Source organism: Moschus berezovskii, chromosome 8 (genome assembly GCF_049115385.1).
Source record: "Moschus berezovskii isolate FMDL1 chromosome 8, NW_MosBer_1.0, whole genome shotgun sequence".
Classification (NCBI taxonomy): domain Eukaryota; kingdom Metazoa; phylum Chordata; class Mammalia; order Artiodactyla; family Moschidae; genus Moschus; species Moschus berezovskii.
Genome location: NC_142467.1, coordinates 111,343,245 through 111,364,383, shown reverse-complemented (window position 1 = coordinate 111,364,383; position 21,139 = coordinate 111,343,245). Strand labels below are relative to the sequence as shown.

Here is a 21,139-nt window from a genome sequence, read left to right as displayed (position 1 = left end):
ATCAGTGACTCCAGAAGGCATATTGCCTGCCTGCCTAGTGAACACACAGATGGTGTCCACTTTCTGAAGCCTTCTTCCTGCATCAACAGGGGCTGGGAAGATCTCACATTCCACTGCCTCAACGAACATGACACGAAGCCACATATGGGCCAAGAGGAGCTCCAGGAACGCTCGGGGTGCACAGCGCCCCGCCTGGTAGAACTCACTTTTATGGAGGATGCCCTCCATGGTCCTTCAGGGTAGCCCACCCAGAAGCATACCCTCTCCACTCGATGGAGAAGGAAACCAAACTTCCACCTTCTGTCTCTTCCCTGGGCTCTAAGGATCACAACCAAATTCCACTTCTAGACTGAACAACTTGGAGGGGACACTTGCACTATTCTCGGAGAGCCCCTTCTCCACTCCCTCGCCGAGAGTCTGTATGATACCAGCAGTGTGAAGGAGTAGCTGGCCCAGTTGCCTCTGGGGCCAGGCAGGGCGGGCAGCCAGCACCAGCCTCGAAGGGGAGATGGGGAGAAAATGGGAGTCAGGTTCTTCTTGGGACAACGCTACACTTGGTGCTGGGCAGCCATTGCCCTTCAGGGTGGGGCCAGGATCGCTAGTTCTTCTAATTGGTCACAAGAAACTGGAAGTCCGAGGCACAGCCTGGGCCCTTTTTAATCTCACCTTGGTAGAGGGGAAAACAAGGAGACAAGAATGCAGGTCAGAGTCTCTGCAGGGATTAATGGCAGCCAGAGTGACCAACTGTCATAGTTTGCTCAGGATTGAGGGGTTCCTGGAACATTGGAACTTCAGTGCTAAGACCAGAACAGTCCCAGGCAAATTTAGACAGCTCATGTCCCCCTGGGTTATGCCCCTGGACAGAGGGATTTAGAGCATTTCCTAAAGGAAACGTGTAGGGTTTAGGAGACCAATAGGGCTAGATCAGCATCAGGGGGTGCTCAGCCCAAGCATAACCACTCAGAAACCTTTTATGTTACCTCCCCATGCCCTCACTACAAACTCTATTTTTTTGCGTATGTAATGATTATTTAAACAACATTATGGTCCTACTGCAAAAACTGTTTTGTAGCCGATGTTTGAATTGTGATTAGAAAGAATTTCAAACTATCTTGTGAAGCCTGGCTTTGGCCCAGGAATGCCAGCTTTGTCCCTGATGTCCCGCCGGTGCCATTGTGCCCAGAGAAAGCTGGGCCTCTGTCCTGCTTGGCCAGGAGAGGGTGTGTGCTCACGCGGGATGAGCAGAAACCTGAGACTGCATCAAGCGCTGGCTGTGGGATGGTAGTGAGTGGGGGCAGCAGGCCCACCCCATGGAGGCTTCATGGTCCAGACTGGGGATAATAACACCTGCATGGCACTACCCAAGTTCAACTTGTGCCAAGCAACGCAGAATTTCAAGCTCCACATTTCAGACAAGCATCTCCTCAGAACAAAAGGGTACCAGAGTCACCTTCACTCTCCTGCTGCGCTATGCCCTGGAAAGCTGGCCTTCTTCTGGGGTCGCAGGCCCTCTGACTTCAGGTTGGCTCTAGAAACCCAGCAGGAGGCCTGGAGTTGGGGGGTGCAGTCAGGATAGCTATCCTCTCCCCCACAAGGCCTTCAGTTCTGTCTGGCAGCCTCTCCTACAGCTGCCCTCTCTGACACCTGCTCTTTCATCAACAATGGTTAACCCTTAAAATTGTTTTTATTCTGTATTTCCTAAATGAATATGTATTTCCTCTGGAAGAACAAAACTATAAAGATTTATAATTAGCCCTATTTTTAAAAAAATTAACTTACAATTATAAAAGAATACATGAGTTCACCCTTGTGGCAGACCTCTTCTGGCAGGGGAGAGAAGGTGAAACAAGTTCTCCAAGGGAGTCCTCAGCAAAGTCACCTCTGTGTTGGCCTAGCCTGTGCTGAAAGGGTGGTCTTCTCTTTCCTCAGAGCTGGGGTGTAGTGGGGGGGCGGGGTTGGGGGCAGTTGGAGTAGAGACACCTGGTGGCCAAAACTTGAGCTGCAAGTTTTGAGCTCCCCCTTACCCATGCCCTAGCCAAACTTCTGAGGCCTTCCTACCCCAGGCCCTTATTCTGTGGAAAGATTCCTCCTCACTTTCCCTCCTGGCTCAAGGTTTCGGCTGTCCCTGAACCCTGGTCCCAGGTCAGTCTCTTAGACTCTCCCTAGCCATGGGCCTTTTGTACCCCACTCATCAGTTCAGTTCAGTTCATTTCAGTTGCTCAGTCACATCCGACTCTTTGCAACCACACGGACTGCAGCACACCAAGCTTCCCTGTCCACCACCAACTCCCGGAGCTTACTCAAACTCACGCCAGTGAGTCGGTGATGCCATCCAACCATCTCATCCTCTGTCGTCCCCTTCTTCTGATTTCAATCTTTCCCAGCATCAGGGACTTTTCCAGTGAGTCAGTACTTCTCATCAGGTGGCCAAAGTATCGGAACTTCAGCTTCAGGAACAGCCCTTCTAGTGAATATTTAAGACTGATTTCCCTTTAGGATTGACTGGTTTGATCTCTTGCAGTCCAAGGGACTCTCAAGAGTCTTCTCCAGCACCACAGTTCAAAAGCATCAATTCTTTGGCACTCAGCTTTCTTTATGGTCAAACTCTCACATCCATATATGACTACTGCAGAAACCATAGCTTTGACTAGATGGACCTTTGTCGCCAAAGTAATGTCTCTGTTTTTTAATATGCTGTCTAGATTGGTCATAGCTTTTCTTCCAAGGAGCAAGTATCTTTTAATTTCATGGCTGCAGTAACCATCTGCGGTGATTTTGGAGCCCAAGAAAATAAATTCTGTCACTGTTTCCACATCTGTTTGCCATGAAGTGATGGGACTGGATGCCATGATCTTAGTTTTTTGAATGTTGAGTTTTAAGCCAGCTTTTTAACTCTCTCCTTCACCTTCATCAAGAGCCTGTTTAGCAAAAAATTTCCTCTTGGCTTTCTACCATAAGGGTGGTGTCAATCTGAATATCTGAGGTTATTGATATTTCCCCACCCCACTCACACCCCATCCGCATATCCCAGCCTATCAGGAGGGAGGTGATGAAAGGTCGGTAGGTGACTACCTGCCCCACCACCAGGTCTGATCTCATCTCTTGCTGCTCCTTGTTCTCCTCACTTCAAATCTGAGCTGAGGCTCAGCCATCCCTGAGGCAGGGTACTCCATCTAAGTCAAGACATCTGGGTTGTCTGGACCGTGCTCCCTGAACTCCATCTGCTGTGGAGACCACTCAAGGTTCCCCTAGAATCTCATGCCTTCCGCCAGATGGAGTGATGCCATGCAGGGCTCCCAGGTGCAAGCACATCCCTAGCTTCCTGGACATGCCCCTGAGGCCTGGCAAGCAGTATATTCCACAGCTCTGGGCAGGGTAGGGTCTCTGGGCAAAAGGAGCCAATATCAAGGTTTGCTTGGCATTTCTGCTCCCAGAAGGGTACAAAGAAATAAGGAGGAAGAGGTCATCACTCCAAGCTGTCCAGGGGCCACAGCCCAGCTGGGGCAATTGGAGACTGGTGGAAAGGTCCTTGATGGAAGTCCCTGGGAGCGGGTGACAGCCCAGTCAGGACTTCTGCTGGAGTCTGAGAGTGGCTTTCATCATACCATGGACCCTGCAATCCCTCTAGGCTCTGGCAGAAATGTCATAGCTGGGAAAACAGCTGAACAGGGCTGATGGCCAGGAGATAGCAGGTACCTTCCATGTCCCCCAGAACAGCCACAGGACTCAAATGAACTGTGTACGGGGTGCAGGAGAGCAGATCTTTGGGCTGTTTGGGAGAAATCAGATCAATGAGCAAATCAGACTTTAAAAGTTGACTTGAGGGTGAAAAAAAAGTGCAGGAAACGAAGCCCTGTCTGTGGTTGCTGTTTGCAATGCCAGTGCAAGCTCCCTGCTGGCCACAGGGGTCACTCCTTGAAAGAGCTCGCCATGGTGATCAGCCTGGGCATTAGACAACCAGCACTCACTGGGAGTAGGCTCAGGGCACTGCTCCACCAGGCCCTGTGGGCTTCTGGCTCCAGCTACCCAGGCTCACCCTTCTAGAAGCATAAGGACAAGGCCAGGCTGGGGAGGGTATCTATGAAGGGTCTCATATCCTCCCTCCTGAGAGGGACCAAGTTGAGTCTCTTGATCCAGACTAGCCCCCTGGCTCCTGGCTTTGTGACTTTGGTCAGATTGCTTAATTTCACCAAACCTCAGGGCCTCCTGAGCTGCCCCCACCCAGACAGGTCCTGGACAAGGTGAGACCAGGAAGGGCCTCCAGTCAGTAAGACCTTATGTGCTAGGGCCACCAGCTACCTCATTGTTCCCCTGAACCTCCCCTGGATCCCAGTTCCAACAGGTTGAAGGAATTAGGATTAGACTTGGTTGCAAATGACAGAAGTCACTTCAGAGTGCCTCAAGTGAGGCACAGGAATTTACTGAGCCCTGATATTAAGAAGCCTAGGGATAGATTGTAGCTTCAGGCTGAGCTGAAACTGGGGGCTCCAAAAATATGTATCTTTCTCCATCCTAGGGATCTGTTTTGCTCTGGGTTCTTTGCTGTCAGAGAGCCTCTCCCCACTCAACCCTGAAGGTGACAAGAGGGTTCCTGGCATCACCAGTCTCCCCTCTAGTCAGCTGGACAAGGGGACAAGCTCATCTTTTCTGTTGACCTCCCTCGTGTCCATAAGCAAATGGTCAAGGGCCCAGCATGGGCCACACATTGATCCCTGAACCAACACCCAAGTTTCCTATCAGTTATGTGGCCAGCCCCAACCTCCCAAAAGTCTCCTAGGGACTGGTCCCCAAAGCAGGGCAGCACTGCAGATACCTTTACAAGGGTCCTAGCATCCATGCCGTTCACCAGAGGGAGCTGTGAATTCCTGGGGAGGATAGGGACAGATGTGGACCCTGCTAGGACCTCAGGGCTCCTGGTGTCTTGGTTCTAGCAGAGGGACTAATAATATCACCCTATTCCCACCTCAGTTACAGAGGGTGGAGGTCAGTCTGGGGCAGAACAGCCTCATCTCCTAACTCAAGTTCTAGCCCTCAGCCACAGGATCTTTGCACATATCAGTACCTCCCTTCTTGAGTCTGTTGACTTCCTCTGGCAACTGCCCTGGCTCTATACTGATGTGCAGCAGCTCCAGCCCCTGCCAAGTTCCAGGCAGCCTGGCACCCTCCACATCAGCCAGGTCTGTCCCCTTTCCCTATATCCCACATGGAACTGCCCAGCTCTCTGTGACACTGGACTAAGTCTCTGTGACACTGGACTAACTGCCTCCCCACCACTTTATAAGCACCAGGAGGGCCCAAGCTCATCTTTAGGTCCCTACTACTAGGACAGGCACGAAGCCAGCTGCTCAGGAAAGAGAGAAGGAGTGAGTGAAAGTGATAGGGCACTATGGAGAGGGAAAAGCAAAGGTGGCAGCTCCTGAAAACCACCTGTTTCCCAGCAGCTTTACTCAACCAACCCCCTCCTTACTGTTGCTCAGCCTCAGTTTTCTCAAAGGTCCAATGGGTACAATAAACACTTCCTCCTGCCAGAACCTGCAGAGTCTTGTGACGCTAGAGACAGATTACATCAGGAAAACTGTTCTAGACAAGACGTATAAAGCTTCGTTTTACTCCCCCTCTAATAGGACTGAAGAGTATCCGTTTAAAATTTCAGGATTTTTTTTTTTTTTTAAGTAAAATAAAAACACCAGATGGTCTCAAAGTACGCAAATGTTGGGCCAGTTCTCGTGACCTTCCTCGGGAGACCAGGCTGAAAGCGCAGAGAGGAGAGGAAGGGACCGCCAGGAACTCAGGCTTCGGTGACTCACTGCGGGGCCAGATTAGGGTTCCTGAGATTAGACCGGCCGAACGCAGGCCAGCTGCGCCGAGAAGTGGGCCAGCACAACTCCGGGACTGGGCGGCTTCCTCGGCTCCCCCAGCTTTGTTCAATTCTTGGGGAATCCCGGCCTCCGATTTCCGGCTCTGCAGTAAATCCCAGGTTCAAGTTCTGACAGCGCCCCCGCCGCCGGATTTTGGCAAAGTCCCATTCCATCTCAGAGCCTACCTGTGCGCTGAGAGGAGTCTAGCACGCAGAGGGACGCACACTCGAAACGCGGTTTATTATGAGGGACATAGGGCTGTGACTTACACTTGATTAAGTGACACCGCATTACATCTCGGGAGGTAGGTTTCATCGCTATCCCCATTCTACAGACAGGGAAACTGAAGCACAGAGAGTCTCAGGCCCCTGCTCGAGGTCCCACCCACACCTACTCTGTGGCTGACTGAAATCAGGAAGCTCGCTGCGACCACCAGCCTGTTTCCTGCACCCACGTGTTGCAGCCGGGGAGCCGCCCCTCGCCTGCGGCGTGCGGACTCCCGGGGGCCCGGAGCCCGCCGTTGTCACGACAACCGGCGGCCAATGGGGAGCGGACAGGCGGGACGAGGCCCCGCCCCGCCCCCGCCCCTGGCGGCGGGCTCCGGCTATAAGGGCCGGAGGCCGCGGCGCGCTCGGGAGTGTCGGCGGGCAGCGGCGAGCGGAGGCGGGCGTCCAGGCGGGCCGCGAGGAGCAGCCGAGATGTGCGGTGAGTGTGGCGTCCACCGCCGCGGCGGCCGCGGGCTCCGGAGTCCCAGCCTCTCGGAGCCTGGGCCCGAGAGCCGGGTGCCTGGGACTGGAGGCGGCGCGAAATGGGGGCGCCGACTGAGGAGGGGCTCTCGCGGGCCGGGCCTGCCGCCGAGTTGGTCGTCCCAGTGCGGGGTGAGGGAGGGGATCGCCTCACCCCAGTCTGCAAACCACAGCGGGGAGGAAATTGGTCCTGTCCTGGGCCCTCGAAACACAGAGGTGTGTTTCCTCTGCACCTCATGTCCAGCGAGGAAAGCGCCCCCAAGTCCCCCACAAAGGCGGCCAAACGCAAGCTAGCGTGCTCCCCGGGCTCGGGGTGCTCATCCCGGCTCTCCATCTCCAGCAGCTGAGGAGAGGCGACCACACCTGCGCCGTCCCGGTGGTGTGGGCAGCGGCCCCTGGGGCTCTCGGGAACGGCCTGTGTGTCCTCCTCGCGTCCCAAAGTGAACTTCTTGTCCCTAGAAAGGTGGATTCCGTATTAGTAGTAGTAGTAAAGTCGCTCAGCCGTGTCCGACTCTCTGCAACCCCGTGGACTGTAGCCTGCCAGGCTTCTCCGTCCATGGGATTCTCCAGGCAAGAATACTGGAGTGGGTTACCATTTCCTTCTCCAGGGGATCTTTCCGACCCAGGGATCGAACCCAGGTCTCCCGCATTGGAGGCAGAAGCTTTAACCTCTGAGCCACCAGGGAAGCCCGGATTCCGTATTGCCGCCCCTTTATTGCAAAAAGCGCTCGACGTGGCGCGGGGAAGGAGCAACACCAACCGCCAGGCGTCGGGCGGAATCAGGGAGAAGAAACCTAGACCTCTTGAGTACCGCGGTGACCCCTTAACGGTGGGGAGGGCGCCCGGCCCCGCGCGCGCATCAACGATCCCTTACTCTCTTTGATGGGTCGCCTCCCTGCTGGGGACAGGGCTGAGAACTTCTGCTGGGACAAAAGGTCACTGTGCCTTTTTTTTTTTTTTTTTTAATTGAGTGGGATTCAGTTACCCATTTCAGCCTCCTGTGGGTGGAGGACCTGTTGGAACGTTTGAAGCCATGAAAGGCCTCTGTCTGACTTTGCTGAGGGCTACTGGGGTGGAGTGTGCCAGCGGTGAGCTGTGGGCCAAAGTCTGTACAGGCCTTGTTTCTGAGGCCAGGCGTTCCTGTAAAAGTGAAAAAGGACCGACTGATGGAGGAGTAGGCAGCCGACTTTTGGGATGCAGCCTGCCCCAGGCCAAACAGACAACAATTTAAATTCCTGAACTCTCAGCAAAACTGTCAAGATCCCTGGGCATCATTAGTATTGCATATAGTGGGCTGCCTGTAAGCCATTCCTGGGGAGAGAGAGAAGGCAAAGGTGGCAATTTTGCCAAAAGGCTTTGGATTCCAAAGTCCTTAGTGTGGCGTTCAAGGCCCTTGGCCCCCTGGTGGTCTTAGAGCCAGACTGGTACACTGAGATCCTCCCACTAGGTCTGCCCCTCTAGCATGAGCAGCTTCCCTCCTTTTTCCTCTCAGATGCCCTTCTGCGCTTCCAGCCACTTTAGCTTTCCATCCCAACTTTGGTTTGTAACTAACCCATCAGGGCTCCACACTGGTACACCCCACCCTCCAGTCCTCAGTGAACTCAAGTCTTGTGGAATTCCTGCATGGGAAAGTTGTTTCCTTTTCTTGTAACCAAGAGAGTCTTAACTGGGCGCTAATGTGTCTTTTACATATTTCTGATTCTTGCACAGAGGAAGCTGTCCTGGGCTCTGAGCTTACAGCAGTAGTGGGCTAGAATTGAACCCATTGATTTGGTTTGTTAGTCGATTTTTTTTGGATTATTGTATGGTCTGTATATATATGGCAAATGATACTGGTTTTCCTTTATGTTTGTTTTCCTTTTGTAATGGATTTATTTAAGTTTTGGAATTTTTTTCAAGTTTATAGAAAAATATTCAAGAAATGATTGTGTATTTGATACCAGAATAGTGCAAAAATCGTGAAGGTGCTCCTGGAATAAACCAGTTACCCTCTTCACTTTACATTTGGTGAAACTGAGGCCCAGGGAAATCTGTGCACATCTTTGAGCAGTTGTTTTCTCTGGACTGGCTGTGGCTCCACTGGGATCTGCCACCTTAGAGCTCAGATCTCTGAAGCTGGTTCTGCAGGGGTCAGCAGGAGTTGAACTGGAGGTCTTTCCTTATCAGTTGCTGATGACCAGGCTCACAGTGGCTCCTGATCCCCCTTCTCTTTGCTGCTTCTCCCACAGGAAGCTAGACCCAGTTGTAGTTGACCCTTCGCGCACTCTGCAGACGACCCTCAAAGTTTCAATGAACTGAGAAGTTTAGCCTGGCAGCCCCATGCCAGACCAGCAGACAGACATCTTTCTGTTTGGTACAGAAACTTTATTTTTTTAATTACTGTACTTACCAAGCTACACAATTGGGAGATTTCACATAATTAGGTAGGATTTTGACTTCCCTTGAAAAAAATCCAAAGATGAGCCACTCTGAGTCCATGTTTCTGAAGAGTTTACAGTGGCCCCTGGAATGACAGGTGCAGACTCCCTTGTTCTCCCATGCTGACTCAGCTGCCTCACTCACAGATGTTACCCGATGGCCCCCGTGCAGTCTGAGCTTGGGACCCCAGCATAGAGGAGACAGGAACACTGACTTTCCCCAGAAGAAAGGGAGGAACCTGGGACAGTGCTATAGGCCTGACTTCAAGAATGAGCTCTGCAGAGAGAAGAGGGTGCTAGGCATACCACACTGAAGGCACAACATATGCAAGGGCATGGTGGCATGCATGCGTGGGGATTTGACAGAAAGAATTGCATGTCCTGTCTGAATTCTTAAATCTTCCCTGTCCTTCATATATATGTCTGTTTGTGCTCAGTCATGTCTGACTCTTTGCAACTCCATGGACAGTAGCCCTCCAGGCTCCTCTGTCCATAGAATTTCCCAGACAAGAGTACAAGAGTGGGTTGCCATTTCCTACTATAACCATATATGTTTAGTAACCTTTTTGTAGGCCATTATTCATCCTACTACAGTTGGATTCTTGCTTTCAGATGCTTTCCCTAAGAATAGTCCAGTATTGCCAATCCCACATAGCCACAGATTGTCCAGATAGCCAGAAGCATGTAGACCAGAGGGCTCCTGGTCAACACCCAACTCCTCTGGTCCCAGCACTCCACTCTCAAACTAGAGCCACTGCAGTCAGAAGGCGAACACGGGCATCAGTTAAATATCCCTTCCTTCACTGGCACTGGCATCATGCGACATACCCAGTTGGACCAAGTAGTTTTCATACTTTCTCTAAAAGTCAGTTCCCATGTCATATAAATAATGTGCATCTTGCTTTCCATGCATGTGGGTAATACCCTGTCCACTTACCTCTTTCTGCAAGACACAGGCGTGGTTTTATTCCCCGGAATCAAGACAGGCCAGGACACACACTGTTTACTGCACAGTGGTCTTTCAGGAAATTTTGTCAGGTGCTTATGGGGGTTTGCCTGCCTCTTGTCTTAGCTGAGGAAACAGCAAGTCAGGGAGATTACTTGACTCAGGAGAGCTCATCTTTTGTCCCAAAGTTCTTTCGGCTCTCAGAACCCTGCCATATTTGACACTCCCTTCCTCCTTGTAACAGTTTAGTTCATGAATGGATACTTCAGAAGAGACTGGGCTTGAGTTGATAGAGCACAGACTCGGGGGTCAAGTCACCTAGCTTGTTGCCTCTCCAAGTCACAGGAATCTTGAGAAACAGAACCCCCTATACAGTGATGTGCAGGTAAATGTTAAACAACTCTTTAGCTCTTTAGTTCATCAGTTTCTGTGGTAAGAATACTCTTACCATGTCTGATTTCAGGTAGGTCATCAAATATGAGGTCCCTGAGCTTAGCACTGGGAAGAGATGCACACAGTTGGTCCTTAGGAGCCAGTCTTAGCAGCTTCCGAACACCAACGCCCCTACTTGTGGGACTTTTTTGGCACTCTCATGTGGAGGGCTGCGGCGAGGCCAGCAGAGCAGGGGCTCTGCACAGGCTGCTACCCTCCTCCTCATCCTCCTCCTGCTCCTCCTCCTCATCCTCCTCCTGCTCCTCCTCATCCTCCTCCTGCCCCTCCTCCTCATCCTCCTCCTGCCCCTCCTCCTCATCCTCCTCCTGCCCCTCCTCCTCATCCTCCTCCTGCCCCTCCTCCTCATCCTCCTCCTGCCCCTCCTCCTCATCCTCCTCCTCATCCTCCTCCTGCTCCTCCTCCTCATCCTCCTCCTGCTCCTCCTCATCCTCCTCCTGCTCCTCCTCCTCATCCTCCTCCTGCCCCTCCTCCTCATCCTCCTCCTGCTCCTCCTCCTCTCCATCATCATGCCATTTCCTCATCAGTCTTATTCATCAGGGGTTTCCCGAGGTCCGAGAAACCTTCCGGAGATTTTGTGATATAAGTTTAGCAAATGGGGCTTTTTAAATTGAGTTTATTTTTATATTTAGCAAAATTTGCTTAAAAAGGAATAGGAACTTGAGGTTATAAACACTTTTGGGAGAAAGTTCTGAAGATACATTAGGTGCAAAGCCAAGTAATTTCATTTAGTCATCTGCCTCTTTAATTTTCAAAGGAAATATTTCACTGTAAAGGAAAGGAAAAAAAAAAAACCAGTTTAGCCAAATATGGCAGTTTGAACTTTTTCTTGAAAGTTTTTTCAGTACACTTTAGAGTATTTATGTGTTGCTTCCCCTTTGTTTTGGAGAAATGGTGAAATGCTAATGGCACAGGGACACCACGAGTTTCTTGTTAAAAAGAAAAATGCCTTGCTCACATTTACCACGGGAAGCAGAGTCTCTTATTATTCCAGGGGTTCAAGCGCTGTAGTAACTTTAACCATTGGAGCCCCAAGGTGGCATGAAGTAGGGTAAGGCTGTCCCCAGAGGAGCCAACCCCCTCCTGACCCTGAGCCGGGCCTAGGGGCTCCTCTGCCTCTGCTCGAGGACCCAGCTGTGGGATCTCGGGCTTCCTTCACACCTCCGTCTTGACTCACTTGACTCTGACTCTTCAGGGAAGCAGCAGGAAGTGTCCTCCCTGCTTCATGAATAAAGTAGCCTCCCCTGGTCTGCATGAGGGAGGCCTGGACATCCAGAGAGGCCAAAGCCCCCTCTCGCAGCCCTTGCTCTTGGCCTGGTGGCCTCCATCGTGGGGGGGGCCTCACCTGGAAGAGTATACTCCTACTTCCCCTGGCATGCCACACACATACACATCTGACACTCAAGCACAGACTCACACACAGGTATTCACTCACACAATACACACCCAACACACATACCTGACACTCAAACACACACATACACATACTCTTACACGCACACACACACACCACACCACACACACACAGGAATTCTATGAGGCAGAGATCTCACTGGCCGTGTCTTCCAGTTTAGGACTCAGAATATTATCTAATCTCTATGAGGCTCATGGACTAAGGACATCAGATGCTTCAGTTCTGAAAAGCATTATTGGTAGTAGTGGAAAGAGCAACCTCTGACTAGAGGGTGCCAGCCTGGCTGGGTGGTGACATAGCCCTAATGGAGTAAGCCTCGACTCTGTGTGAGATACAGGTCTGGGACTGTCCACCCTCAATCATAGTGACGGCAGTGCTTTTCATTGGGAAGCTGATCCTTGGAAAGATGGAGACATTTTCCAAAACTATAGCCCCAGAATCAGAATATGGACCCAAATCCACCCTCTTGTGAACTTAGACCTTCTTTCCTCATTGTCCATGCCCCAAATGACCCCTCTCCCCATCTGACCCCTACACCCCAGGGGTGGTGGGTTCCAGGAGTTCAGTGATACTAGTTCTGGCTAGAAATCCAGAGACATTGCCCCTCCATCTGGTCATTGTTATAATAACATTCACTTGAAGGTTTGCAGCACCCCTGCCTTCATGGATGGACCTCTGTGGGGCCTTTGGTCCTGAGTCCCTAGATGATCTCTCAAGCCATATTTGAAGGGAGCATTAGAATTCGCAGACCCCCAAGGTGGGGTGGGCCAAGGGGCCACAGTCCCCTCTCAGAGGGCTTGTCTCTGTCCTGCATCACATGTGCAGTCTCTTCTGGAGTCCCTCTGTGTTTATCTGTGTTTTCCTCCCTTTAGAACCTTTTTCACTCTTCTCATCAGTTTTAAGAGTGGCACCCTGAAAACAAAAAAACCTCAAATAGCCAAAGCAATTTTGAGAAAGAAGAATGGAAATAGAAGAATCAACCTTCCTGACTTCACACTATACTACAAAGCTACAGTCATCAAGACAGTATGGTACTGGCACAAAGACAGAAATATAGATCAATGGAACAAAATAGAAAGCCCAGAGACAAATCCATGCACCTATGGACACCTTTTCTTTGACAAAGGAGTATAAAATATACAACAGAGAAAAGACAATCTCTTTAACAAGTGATGCTGAGAAAACTGGTCAACCACCTATAAAATAATGAAACTAGAATACTTTCTAACACCATATACAAAAATAAACTCAAAATGGATTAAAGATCTACATGTAAGACCAGAAACTATAAAACTCTTGGAGGAAAACATAGGCAGAACACTCTCTGAGATAAATCACAGCAAGTTCCTCTATGACCCATCTCCCAGAGTAATGGAAATAAAAGCAAAAATAAACAGTTTGGGCCTAATTAAACTTAAAAGCTTTTGCACAGTGAAGGAAACTATAAGGCAGGTGAAATGGCAGCCTCCAGAATGGGAGAAAATAATAGCAAATGAAGCAACTGATAGAGAATTAATCTCAAAAATATACAAGCAGTTCATGTAGCTCAATACCAGAAAAATGAACGACCCAATCAAAAAGTGGGCCAAAGAACTAAACAGACATTTCTCTGAAGAAGACATACAGATGGCTAACAAACACATGGAAAGATGCTCAACATCCCTCATAATCAGAGAAATGCAAATCAAAACCACAATGAGGCACCATCTCACGCTGGTCAGAATGGCTGCTATCCAAAAGTCTACAAACAATAAACGCCTGAGAGGGTGTGGAGAAAAGGGAACCCTCTTACACTGTTGGTTGGAATGCAAACTAGTACAGCCAGTATGGAGAACACTGTGGAGATTCCTTAAAAAACTGGAAATAGAACTGCCATATGACCCAGCAATCCCACTGCTGGGCATACACACCGAGGAAACCAGAATTGAAAGAGACACGTGTACCCCAATGTTCACTGCATCACTGTTTATAATAGCCAGGACATGGAAGCAACCTAGATGTCCATCGGCAGATGATTGGATAAGAAAGCTGTGGTACATGTACACAATGGAATATTACTCAGCTATAAAAATGAATACATTTGAGTCAGTTGCAATGAGGTGGATGAAACTGGAGCCTATTATGCAAGAGTGAAGTAAGTCAGAAAGAGAAACACCAATACAGTATATTAACACATATATATATGGAATTTAGAAAGACAATAAAAACAACCCTATATGCAAGACAGCAAAAGAGACACAGATGTAAAGAACAGATTTTTGGACTCTGTGGGAGAAGGTGAGGTGGGATGATTTGAGAGAATAGCATTGAGACAAGTATATTACCATATGTAAAATAGATGACCAGTGCATTTGCATGTTTGATGCATGAAGCAGGGCACTCAAAACCGGTGCTCTGGGACAACCCAGAGGGATAGGGTAGCAAGGGAGGTGGGAGGGGATTCAGGATGGGGGGACACATCTGCACATGCGGCTGATTCATGTCAATGTGTGGCAAAAACCATCACAATGTTGTAAAGTAATTATCCTCCAATTAAATAATTTTTTTTTAAAAGAGTGGGACCCTGAAAGCTATTTGGAGGCTCTGAATGCCAGGATGGCAGAGTGGGCACAGGATATACTCTGAGCTGCAGTGGTTAGGCCAAGACAGCCTCTGTCCCAGGACTGGGCATTTCTCCAACCAGCTTGGAGGGATTTTGCCATCCCTCTTGAGCAAGAGAGGGAGGTATGTAGTGAGAGCCAGCCTTGCTGTGCCTCTGCCCTGTGGGGAGGGGGCTGGATGGGAAGAGAAAGCTGGTGTCAGAAAAAGGAGTGTCCCATGGAGGGGTTGACCTTCTAGGGGTCAGGGGAGGGTGTATCAGGATGGCCTGGACCCCACCAGGGAGTTCTGAGTGTGTCCATCAGCAGCCAGGTAGTCGTCTCCCCACAGACCAATCCCTTGGGGTAGGATTCTGAGACAGGTCTTATGCTAATTTGGGAGGCAGCAGTGTTGAGCCACCTGCAGTCAGGTACACCTAGTTGTGAATTACTCAACTCTGGCCTTGGAGCCAGAAAAGCCCTGTCAGTCCGTGGAAGCCACAGCCTGAGCATAAGCATTGTGAGGTTTAGGTAAAATGAGATTGACACATGGGAAGGCTTCATAACTGATCGTGGTAATGGTTGTGATTTAATTTGCAGCCTCTTCTGGGATCCTTCCCCAGGACATGGTCCATTTATCTAGAAGGCTTTCCACTCCAGCCCTAGGATGCTCATAGTGGTTGGGGGTGGTAATGCTGGGGCATATGTCTTTGTGCTCGAGTGTCTTGGGATTACCACTGGAGCAGTGCCTTCCTGCCCTGGTGAAAGGAGCTAACATGCAGGGACATCAGGCTCAGCACTACCTACCTCTCTGGCCTTTCTGTCCCCAGTGTTCACACGTTGGGTTTCTCACTGCTTGTGCATTGAGAGTGGCTATCTCCAGCCCAGCTCAAAGGTCACCTTCTGTAAGATCCACTCCCTAAACCTGTTCATTTATTGATGCATTTATTCATTAAAAAAATAGTTACTGAGCATCTAAAATGTACCAGGTTCTGCTCTGGGTTCTGGGTAATGAGTAAGCAATGGATAAGACAAATAAACAAGACAGGTGTGGTCTCCATCCTCATGAAGATTATAACCCGGAAGGGAGTCAGACAGAAGATAAGGGAAGTGCTATACAGGAAATAAGGGGCTATGTGACTTTTTAAAAGTTGGGAGAGGGGACAGCCTGCAATAGACCAGGTGGGTGACCTGTCAGCTGGCACCTCTTCAGAGAGCCAATCCAAGAGTCCTCTGCCCCTTTCCCACCTCTCAGCACCTAGCCCCTCTGCCTGCAAATCTCCTGAGCAGGGGGGCGGGGGGGTGGTCCCTGTGTACCACATCCTCTCATGACTCACCCTTCAAGGCCCCCTGACTGGTCTGTCTCAGCAGCACCTAGCTCAGTGATGTGGCCCCTGTGGGTCAGAGAAATGTGTATGGGATGATTTACATCTTAATCAAGTTGTCACCAGATCACACATTTGGTTTAACCATCATTTCCCCAAGGAGAAAGTCAAAAACAAATAACAGTAAAATGGTACTGTTTTCCTTGTGGTTTTATTTAATCATTTTTCAAGAGCTTCTTGTATGCCCTATGCATACCTGCATTTGTGCCACATGCTCCCCAGGAGGAAGAAGCTCCTTGCCTGCTCCGTTTCACAGACACAAACACTACTGTGCAGCAGGCACTATTCTTGTTGCTTTCCAAAGACTCCTGTGAATTCTCTCAACAACCCTGGGAAGTAGGTGCTGCCCCCACCATGCTCCCCTGGGAGCTCAGTGACTTGCTCCAGGCCGCACAGACAGAACAAGGGGTGGGCTGGGATTTGAAATCAATATTTGGCAAAGGCAGCAGGTGGTAGCTGCTACCTTCTGTGCTTCTCACTGTCACACACTAGTGAGCAGGCGAAAAAGGAGTCACTCAGGTGGTATGACCCTAAGGCTGTCTTTTTCCACATGAGACTGACTGTACGACAGTACTTTCTCCCTGCTGAGGCTACTGTTCCTCCAGGTGAGCAGAGCTGAACTCGGCTAGATGACAATCCTGTACCTACCACTCTCAATATATATAGCGGCACACAGTAAAATACTGTGTGCAGGCACATGCAAAATATCCTGATTGTACAAAAAGGACATATGCAGTGGAACAGAAATTTCTGCCTTTTGTCCAGCGTCCTCATCAGAGGCCACCACTGCTCCCTGGGTCTCCCAGAAATATTCTACGCGTCTTCCTGCCCGACCTTAGATAATTTACACATACTCTGTAGGCCACTTTTTCACCTGACACATCTTGGAGATGTAGCTTGTTTTCCAAGAGAACACACAGCTTTACCTTATGCTCTATGTAGGGTTGCCTGCCTGTGGCCCTGCAGTGGCCGTGTGTGGCTGCGCCATTACTCACTTGGGCCCTGCCAGGCATCGGGCTGTCCCCAGTCTTCAACTGCCACAAACAGCACTGAGCAACGATCTTCATACGTGCGCGCTTGAATCTCAGCACAGATATCTGCTGGATACATTCCTAGAAGTGCAGAAGCTTGATCACCAGATGTGTACTTTTTGAGAGATTTCAAATTGCCTTCCAAGAGAGTGGACAAATTTAAACTCTTATTGTCAAAAACTGATCTTAACTGATTTCATAGGTAAAAAATGGATTCCCTCTGCAGCTCTTATTGCTGATGGAAGGGATTCCAGAATGGAAATCTGACATGAATAGCAAGCAAGATTCCTAAGAAAGCAGCTTTGTATTCATTTCATTGTTTTTAAAACAGTAAGAGCCTCATGGAGGTGCTGGTTTATTCACTCTCATTTGGTAGCATGCAGGGAGAGTGCAGCCAAGAGCAGAGGAGAGAAACAGTGCTTAAAAGAACTTACTGAACACATGTTGGTATGCTAGAGATTTCATGTTAAAAGTTAGATTTATGCCTTCTTGCGCAAAGACCTTGAAAACCACTTCTTGGCAACCCCTCTCACCACAGTAATCAACCAAACGGTGTCTGAGTGGCTGCCAAGCCTCCTAACTGGGTGTGGACACAGCTGGTGCTCCTGAGGGCCAGGACCCTTTAGCCGTTCCAGTTTGTTCCAGCCCACCAGGGACTGTGGAGCAGCAGTCAAGGCAGCCGCAACCAAGGAGGCTGTTGCAGATCTCAGAGCCAGAGATGTATATGTGCCTGACATGAGTTCAGAAGTGAAGTGTGACCCAGAGGAAGGGGAATTACCGGGAAGAATTGGAGAGCAGAGTATTTTGGATTTAAAAGAACTGGCCTGTGGGTGGGCCTTTGTGTCATTTGCAATGGCTGTTAGCTCTGTTTTGTGAGGTGCAGGTATAATTCTAGAACAATTCCCAAGGTGCCAGGAAAAGTTTCGCAGTTTAAAAAATACAAAGATAGTTTAGTGAGTTGCTCCGTCCTTCATATAACCATCTCTCATAGCTATGTGCTGTTTCCTTTGACTGGAATTTCACCATATCCCTCCAGGGAACTTCTTGCCATTTTTTTTTTTTTCCAGAAAAGTTAATATTATGAAAAGTTTTACCTAATCATAGATTTTGGTGATGGCTACACAACTCTGTGAATATACTTAAAAATCATTGTATTATACACTATTTCAAGTGTATAATATTACGGCATGTGACTTATGAGAAATGCTAGGCTGGATGAGGTACAAGCTGGAATCAAGATAGGTGAGAGAAACATAACAACCTCCAGTAGGCGGATGATGCCACTCTAATGGCAGAAAGTGAAGAGGAACTAAAGAGCCTCTTGATGAAGGTGTAGGAGGAGAGTGAAAGAGCTGGCTCAAGACTAAATATTTAAAAAAACTAAGATCATGGCATCCACTCCCATTCAGTTCAGTTCAGTTGCTCAGTCGTGTCCGACTCTCCACGACCCCATGAATCACAACACGCCAGGCCTCCCTGTCCATCACCAACTCCCGGAGTTCACTCAAACTCATGTCCATCGAGCTGGTGATGCCATCCAGCCATCTCATTCTCTGTCGTCCCCATCTCCTCCCACCCCCAATCCCTCCCAGCATCAAAGTCTTTTCCAGTGAGTCAACTCTTAGCATCAGGTGGCCAAAGTATTGGAGTTTCAGTTTTAGCATCAGTCCTTCCAATGAACACCCAGGATTGATCTTCTCTTACCGCATGGTAAATAGAAGGGGAAAAGTGGAAGTAATGACAGATTTCCTCTTCTTGGACTCCAAAATCATGGTGGATTGTGACTGCAGCCATGAAATCAGAAGACGATTGCTTCTTGGCGGGAAAGCGATGACAAACCTAGGCAATGTGTTGAAAAGCAGAGACATTACTCTACTGATAAAAGTCCATATAGTCAAGGCTATGGTCTTTCCAGTGGTCAGGTACAGTTGTGAGAGCTGGATCATAAAGAAGGCAGAACGCCAAAGAATTGATGCCTTTAACTGTGGTGCTGGAGGAGACTGCTGAAAGTCCCTTGGACAGCAAGGAGAGCAAATCAGTCAATCTTAAGGAAGATCAACCCTGAGTATTCACTGGAAGGACTGATACGGAAGCTCTAGTATTTTAGTCATCTGATGCGAACAGACAACTCATTGGAAAAGTCCCTGATGCTGGGAAAGATTGAGAGCAGAAGGAAGATAGATGGCTGGATGGCATCACTGGTGCAATGAACATGAACTTGGTCAAACTCCGGGAGATGGTGAGGGACAGGGAGGCCTGGTATGCTGCAGTCCATGGGGTCGCAAAGAGTCAGACATGACTGGGCAGCTGAACAACAGCAACATGTGACTTGTATCCCAGTGGTGGTGGTTTAGTTGCCCAGCCATGTCCAGCTCTGTGCAACCCTGTGGACTGTAGCCCGCCAGGGTCCTCTGTCCATGGGGTTTCCCAGGCAAGAATACTGGAGTTGATTGTCATTTTCTTCTCCAGGGGCTCTTCCCAAACCAGGGATTGAACCTGGGTCTCTTGCATTGTAGGCAGATTCTTTACCAACTGAGCCATCAGGGAAGCCCCTGTATCGTAATAGAGCTGTTAAAAATTTACATTAAAAAGTAGCGGTCTTTTTTTCTATTTAAGTAAGTTGACAAAAATACATCTTCTGGCTAGACATGTTTCAGTTTGAAGTGTGGGATAAATTGTGAGCTCTTGAAGCATGGATGCTTAGCTGGGGAAGTGCTTCTCACCTGACCTAGAAGACAAAAATAACACTACCAAAATTATCCTTGGCCATTTTTAAAAGAAAACGTCTGTAACTGCTCAGAAAGCACACTGCACGTGTTTTAAAATATAAATTCTGCATCTTAATACTTGTGTGCAAATATATCCTGTATACAGTAGCATACAGTACCTAGAAATGCAAAATATAATTTTAACACTGTATAATTTTATCATCTTTTTTTGACTGTGTCTAGATTAATTTTAGCAAGTTAAATTTCATGTGATGCGACTCTTGTTACTGCTTCAGTTCAGTTCAGTTGCTCAGTCATATCCGACTCTTTGCAACCTCATGGACTGCAGCATACCAGGCCTCCCTATCCCTCACCATCTTCCATAGTTTGCCCAAGTTCATGTTCATTGAATCGGTAATGCTGTCCAGCCATCTTCCCTGTCCATCGCCAACTCCCAGAGCTTGCCCAAACTCATGTCCATCAAGTTGGTGGAATATAATATTTACTTAATTGAAGTTTAATCACTCATTCAACTATACAATATTAACTTGAATATAATCTAGAAACATTACAAAAATATCACATGAGTGGTTTGCTATATAATCATTATCAGTCCTCAGTTATACGCTGCCAGATTGCCCTTTCCAAGGTTTATCTTTGGCAAATTTTTTCTCCAGTTTTATTGAGATATAGTTGACACATAACATTGTGTAAGTTTAAGGTACACAACATCAGTTCAGTTCAGTTGCTCAGTTGTGTCTGACTCTTTGTGACCCCATGGACTGCAGCACACTAGGCTTCCCTATCCATCACCAACTCCCAGACCTTGCTCAAACTCATGTCCATCAAGTCAGTGATGCCATCCAACCACCTCATCCTCTGTCGTCCCCTTCTCCTCCTGCCTTCAGTCTTTGACAGCATCAGGGTCTTTTCCAATGAGTCAGCTCTTCGCATCAGTTGGCCAAAGTATTGGAGCTTCAGCTTCAGCATCAGTCCTTCCAATGAACATTTAGGACTGACTGGTACACAACATAGTGATTTGTATATGTATATATGTATTGGTATGTGTTATATATGTATCTGTTTTTGTATATACATGGGCTTCCAAGGTGGTGCTAGCGGTAAAGAACCTGCCTGCCAATGCAGGAGACATGAGAGATGTGGGTTCGATGAGGGTCAGGAAGACCCTCTGGAGGAGGGCAAGGCAAAACCCACTCCAGCATTCTTACCTGGAGAATCCCCATGGACAAAGGAGCCTGGTAGGCTACAGTCCATGGGGTTGCAAAGAGTCAGACATGACTGAAGCAACTTAGCACGCATTCATGCATGTATATACATATTGCAGAATGATTACCCCCAGTAAGATTAGTTAACATCACCTCACATAATTAAAATTTTTTCGCTGTGATAAGAGCATTTAAGATCTACTGTCTTAGCAACTTTGAAAAATACAATAGAATATTATTAACTGTAGTCGCCATGCTGTACATTACATCCACAGACTTAACCATAACTGGAAGTTTGTGCCTGTGGACCACCTTCACCAAATCCCCTCACCCCTCACCCCTACGTCTGGCAACCACTAATCTGATTTCTTTATTCATGAGA

The 21,139-nt window shown here is 48.7% G+C and overlaps 1 protein-coding gene across 4 annotated transcripts in view; it reads left to right on the top strand.

Moving 5' to 3' along the window:
• The first annotated feature begins 6,452 nt into the window (after window positions 1-6,452).
• Window positions 6,453-21,139, top strand: part of GFPT2 (glutamine--fructose-6-phosphate transaminase 2) — a 43,868-nt gene continuing 29,181 nt past the window's right edge. For all 4 annotated transcript variants that reach the window (XM_055431241.2, XM_055431239.2, XM_055431238.2 and 1 more), the window contains exon 1: window positions 6,453-6,563. In XM_055431241.2, coding sequence (XP_055287216.1) covers window positions 6,557-6,563 — 7 coding nt within the window. In that variant the 5' untranslated portion in view covers window positions 6,453-6,556. The remainder of the gene's footprint in view (window positions 6,564-21,139) is intronic.